Source organism: Mesitornis unicolor, unplaced genomic scaffold, assembly GCF_000695765.1.
Source record: "Mesitornis unicolor isolate BGI_N332 unplaced genomic scaffold, ASM69576v1 scaffold34931, whole genome shotgun sequence".
Lineage (NCBI taxonomy): Eukaryota > Metazoa > Chordata > Aves > Mesitornithiformes > Mesitornithidae > Mesitornis > Mesitornis unicolor.
In genome coordinates this window covers 7567-13236 of record NW_010162364.1, presented here as the reverse complement: position 1 = coordinate 13236, position 5670 = coordinate 7567, and the positions used below count along the sequence as shown (strand labels likewise).

Genomic DNA, 5670 nt, shown 5'->3' with positions numbered 1-5670 from the left:
GATGTGTGGTAACACAGCTGGGCACAGCCACGCTGCATCCGCCCTGCCCCGAAGCCGGGGCTCTCTGCTGTGCCATGGAGCACCGGCAGTGGTGCCCAGTGTGGCACCGGCACCTTGCCCTTCTGAAGCTGCCGGGTGTCCTGGTACTGCATGGTGCTGGGACCCCCCAGTTCTGTCACCACCAGAGGCTGGTGTGGGGTGATGGTGGCAGTGTCCTCTCCCACAGGCTCCCATGATGAGTGGCTGGCTCCTGCTCCTCACCGTGCTCCTGGCCCTCACAGCTGTCGAAGCACAGAAAAGGAGCCAAGGTGAGTGCTGAGCACCAGGTGCCCATGGTGGGGAGCCAAAAGGGGCCCAGCGCCACCGTGCCGTGGTGCCAGTCTGTGCCCTGAGCACTGTCACTGTCCCGCAGCAGTGTGTGAGGACGTGCTGCAGGCTGACATCGCCTTCCTGGTGGACGGCTCCTCCAGCATCGGCAGGAACAACTTCCGTGCCGTCCGTGCCTTCATGGATGACCTGGTGGGCCCCTTCGTGCAGGTGGTGGGCGAGAAGGCGGTGCGCTTCGCCGTGGTGCAGTACAGCGATGAGCCGCGGTGAGCCCTGGGAAGGGGGCAGGTGGAGTGCTGAGGTGATGGGGCCAGGAGGTGACGCATCCCCCTGTGTCCCCCAGGGTGGAGTTCCCCTTCTCCCAGCACACTGATGGCATGAACGTCCGGAAGGCCATCCAGCAGCTGAGCTACAAGGGTGGCAACACTCGGACTGGCGCTGGCTTCCGCTACATCGCTGACAACTTCTTCAGCCCCACACAGCTCCGGCCGGGTGTCCCCCAGGTAGGTGCGGGGCAGTGGCCCTGGGGACACCTGGTGACAGAACGTGGTGAGTCTGTGGGCCCCGGGCTGGATCTCACGGCTCTCACCCGGCCCTGCAGATTTGCATCCTCATCACTGATGGCAAGTCCCAGGATGATGCCGAAGGGCCAGCAGCGAAGCTGAAGAGCCAGGGCATCAAGATCTTTGCTGTGGGTGAGTGAGGCTTCAGCACTGTGTGAGGGGAGCTTCTGCCAGGTTCAGGGTCCCTGGCCTCACCCATAATCTCCATCCGTGCCAGGAGTCAAGAACGCTGACCACAACGAGCTGATCCGCGTGGCCTCGATGCCCACTGATGCCTTCTTCTTCTACGTTGGTGACTTCAAGCTGCTGGGGACATTGATCCCACTGATGACACGCAGGGTGTGCTTGAGCGTTGGGGGCACCCTGCGACTGCTGGGTATGGGCTCCCACCCTCCTCCCAGCGGGGTACGGGTGCTGGCGGTGCTGGGTGTCAGGCTGCGCTCACCCTGGGTGCATGCTTAGCACCCATCCTCCCAAAAATTTATTCCTGGCCATCCCATCCCACTGAACACATTGCTGTGCCACCCTGGCAAGCTCTCCCCACTGCCCCATGCACTCTGGAGCTAACGGCCCCCGTGCTCTCCTGCAGATGGGCCAAGCCATGCTGGCCCCTCCAACCTGGAGATCCTGGAGCGGGGCCTCGATCAGCTGCGGATCCGCTGGACGGCAGCCAGCGGCCCCGTCACGGGCTATCGGGTGCAGCACGTGCCGCTGACAGGGCTGGGCCAGCCGATCGTGGCAGAGAGGCAGGAGGTGAGCGCTCCTGATGCTCCAAGTCCCTGGCTGTCCCCTGTGGCCCCATGTGTGGCCTGGGGATGGCAAGGGGGTGACACTGTCCCTGCCCAGGTGAGCCTGGGGCCACGGGAAACGAGCACTGTGCTGCGGGGGCTGCGTGCGGGGATGGAGTACCTGGTCACTGTCACTGCCCAGTACGCCAACAGCATCAGCGAGTCAGTGTCTGGCCGAGCACGCACCCGTGAGTGTCCGTGCCCACAGGGACGGGGACATGGGCAGGTGCTGGTGCCTGTGGTGCATGAGACTGGGAGCTCATCCCTGGCCATCTGTGTTCCCAGAGAGCCGTGCCAGCTCCGTGCTGGATTTCCGTGTGGTGGAGACTGGACCAACCTACCTGCGGCTGGCCTGGCGTCTCGGCCCTGAGCCCGCCCAGGGCTACGGCCTCAGCTACGCAGTGCAAGGTGAGTGGATGGGCCCTGCAAAGGGATAGTCCTGCCTGGATGCCCTGTCTGCACGGGCTCATAGAGTGAGTGGGTGCATGCACGGGGGGTCGACGTGGGGGGTGCACGCTGTGAGCACTGTGGGTGTGTGCACGCCCGCCTTCGCCGCAGAGGCCCGCTCTTGTGCGCGGGCTGCGGGGCACGTGTGTGTGTTCCTGCACCCCGAGGCTTTGCCGCGTAGGGCTTGAGCTGGAGTGTGCGTGACAGCAGGGGGCCCAGTGTGTGTGCCCCCACCCCAGGGTGTGGGTGTGCGTGTGCCCCCACGGTTGCTCTGTGTGAGGAGGAGGTGGCAGCCCCTGCCCCAAACGCTGAGCTGGAGCCGTGCACCTGGCAGCCCCTCCCTGGCCCTGAGCGCTCGGCTGGGTGCCCCTGCAGCGCTCGGATGGGTGCCCCTGCCCTGGCTGCCATCCCAGCTCCTCCCTGTGCTCCCCACCCCTGGCACTGCCTGGCATCCCCAAGGCAGGAGGCCGGCACGTGGACACCCCTTGCCTGCCGGGCCTGGCGCGTGCCGTGCCTCCATGCCTCCGTGCCCACCCTTATCTCTCTGCCTTCCCACAGGAGTGACTCAGGGGGAGGAGAAGAGCCTGGGGGCCAGCGCACAGTCGGCCACGCTCAGCAACCTGCACCCCGACACCGAGTACGTGGTGACGCTCCGGCCCCGCTACGCGCAGCAGCCAGCTGTCCCCGCCACCCTTACCGCCCGGACACGTAAGCATCTGGGCTTGGCCAGGGACAGGGATGAGTTCCCAGTACAGGCATATCCCTCCAGTCGCCATGCCTGATGGGGATGAGGCTGCCTGGGGGGGGTCAGGGTGGAGATGCAGGCGAACATGACCACAAGGTGATGCTCTGAGCCCCTCAAGGTGCTCCTGAAGGGAAGGCGGCACTGTGCTCTCTCAGCTCCTTCACAGCCTTCTGGGAGTGTTTCTGCTGAAGCTTTCCCCACGTGATATAAAAACGTTCAAAAAAAAAAATGCAGAGGTGTTTTTTTTTTTCTTTAATAAAGTCAAGCACCGTACTTTCTGGGAGGAAAGTGCAGTTTCTGCCAGGGAAAAAGGCTGGTGGAAAGCATCGCTAGGCAGGAGCAGGGGTGAGGCCCCGGGGCAACACCTTTGCAAGTCTCAGATTCTGGCAAACCAATTCCTTCAGCTGCCCCAGGCAGCCTTAACCCGCAGAAAGTATTTAAGGCATTAAGAGGAAGGCATCTGAGCTCCAGTTCGTTGGAGCTGTGGTGCTTTGAAGGAGCCGCCCTGGCGCTGGCTGCCCTTGGTGACCTTGCAGTGTGGTTCAGCACCCGTCAGCAGTGCCCGGGAGCGAGGGGGCTCCTCCTCATCCCAGAGCCAGCGAGTTTGCAAGCAAAGGTTCAAAAAAGGTGCATGGAGGGGATGTGACGGGCACCTCTTGCCTGCAGGGCGCCCAGCAGGCGTGCAGCACTTGGCTGTCCACAATGTCTCAGCACAGAGCATGCTGCTGGCCTGGCCGCCCGTCAGCGGTGCCACCGGCTACCGGCTCTCCTGGGCGACCCTCGCAGGTAAGTGCCCATCCCAGAGCTTGCTCCCCTTCTGCTGGTGGCCCCAGGGAGGAAGGATGGGAGGAGGGTGATGGCACCCACTGTCTGGGCTGCCCAAGGGACTGGTGTGCTGGCTCTTGCAGGACAGGACAGGCACAGGGTGGACCTGGACGCTGGGCAGACGTCACATGTGCTGGGGGGGATGCAGCCCAACACCGAGTATGTGTTGATGGTGGCCCCGCTCTTTGGGCAGCTGGAGGGGCCCACGACCACCGTGCGGCAGAGGACAGGTAGGTGGCGGGGGTGGGTGATGCCACCCCACTGCTGGCCTCTGGCTCTGCCCCAAGTGCCGTTGCCATGGGATGGGGTGGGGACCAGCCCTCCTGTCCCCACACCATGGTGATGCTCCCCACCTTGCTGTGTGTGAGGGACCAGGGATGCACCGGAGTGGGTGGCTGGCAGCAGAGCAGTACAGGGCAGCTCAGCCCGCGTTCAGAGGCGGTTGGGGAGCAGATGCTGCAAACCAACATCCTGGGCCCCACGTCCATCCAGGTGCTCTGGACCGGTGCCCGCGATGCCCGTGGCTACCGTCTGGAGTGGAAGAGAGCCACAGGTGGGCCAGGGTGCTTGGTGCCCTCCACAGACTCCCCCATGCTGGTAGCCAGTGGTGACCCACCTCTCCTTGCAGGACCAGAGTCCCCCAGAACAGTGTCGCTGCCAAGCAGTGCCAACACCTACCAGCTGACAGGGCTGCAGCCGGGCACCGAGTACCGCATCACTCTCTACACGCTCTACGATGGCAGGGAGGTGGCCACCCCTGTCACCACCTTCCAGACAGGTAAGTGACTGCCACAGGCTCTTGGGTTGTCCCCCACCCTCCCAAGCCATTGAGATGGAGAGATGTCCCATGTGGTGTTGCTCAGCCTGAGGACTCCCTCGGCCATGGGACCCCAGCTCTCCAGTCACAGCCCCGAGTGAGGATTTGGGCCATGCCATCCAGGCTGTGTGGCTCTGACCGTGCCTCGCTGTGTCCCCTCACTGCGTCCCCTCACAGGTGTTGAGGTGCCCGTGGGCACCGTGTCAGGCCTGCGGTTTGTCGAGGAGGCGGGCAGGCGGGTGCGGCTGGGCTGGACCGGTGTCCCTGGTGCCACCGAGTACAAAGTTGTGGTGCGCAACAACCAGGGTGAGTGCGGGCAGGGGCACGGGCGGCACCCGGGGGACCCCGGGCCCACGGCCACCCCGCTCCTGGCAGATGGCACAGAGAGGACGAGGCGTGTCCCAGGCAGCCAGACAGGGCTGGAGCTGGGTGACCTCCGGGAGGGCATCACCTACCTGGTGCGTGTTTCGGCGATGGCAGGCGGCCGGGAGGGCAGCGCTGCGACAGTCACCGTCCGCCTCAGTAAGTCCATGCCCAGGGTTTGGCACCGGGAGTCCTGGCACTGTGCTTTCCTCCCTTCTGGCTTGTGTCTGCCCTCTATGCCCCAGCAAGCCCTCAGGGCACTGGGGCAGACACAGGGTCCCTCTGAGCACCCCGAGGTGACACCTGTGGTGCTGTGGGGTGGTGCAGAGTACCCAGCAGTGGGCAGCATCTCAGAGCTGCGGGTGATGGAGGTTGGTCCCAGCCAGCTGCGGGTCACTTGGCGAGGGCTGTCGGGTGCCGGGGGCTACCTGCTGACGTGGCGAGGCAGCAACGGTGAGTGTGGGGACCGCAGGATGCCGTGGCGGTGGTGCCAGAGCCCTTCCCAACTCAACTGTATCTCTTAGGTGTGGAGCAATCTCGCTTCCTCCCTGCCGACTCCACCACCTTCACCATCGAGGGGCTGCGCGCCAGCATTGTCTACACCATTGGTGTCTCAGCTGTTGTGGATGGCCGCCAAGGCAGCCCTGTCACCACCACAGGGCGGATAGGTGAGGTGTTCCCTTGACCATCAGTGCTGGCCGGTGCCACTTTCTGTGAGCCCAGGTGACAGTGGTCCCTGTGGTGCTGCAGCACCTGAGCAGGTGGGGACGGTGACCCAGCTGGAGGTGCAGGCAT

General features: G+C 64.4%; 1 protein-coding gene across 1 annotated transcript in view; it reads left to right on the top strand.

Annotated features, from left to right (window-relative positions):
* Positions 1 to 226: 226 nt before the first annotated feature.
* The window catches only part of LOC104547781 (collagen alpha-1(VII) chain-like), a gene marked incomplete at both ends in the record, with an annotated part of 12662 nt that continues 7218 nt past the window's right edge, over positions 227 to 5670 (top strand). Inside the window, 14 exon segments of the mRNA XM_010193601.1 lie at positions 227 to 308; positions 413 to 593; positions 671 to 830; positions 929 to 1022; positions 1108 to 1255; positions 1454 to 1643; positions 1737 to 1866; positions 3537 to 3656; positions 3779 to 3925; positions 4324 to 4473; positions 4690 to 4818; positions 4888 to 5051; positions 5121 to 5328; positions 5400 to 5543. Of these exon segments, the coding sequence (XP_010191903.1) occupies positions 227 to 308; positions 413 to 593; positions 671 to 830; positions 929 to 1022; positions 1108 to 1255; positions 1454 to 1643; positions 1737 to 1866; positions 3537 to 3656; positions 3779 to 3925; positions 4324 to 4473; positions 4690 to 4818; positions 4888 to 5051; positions 5121 to 5328; positions 5400 to 5543 (2047 nt within the window).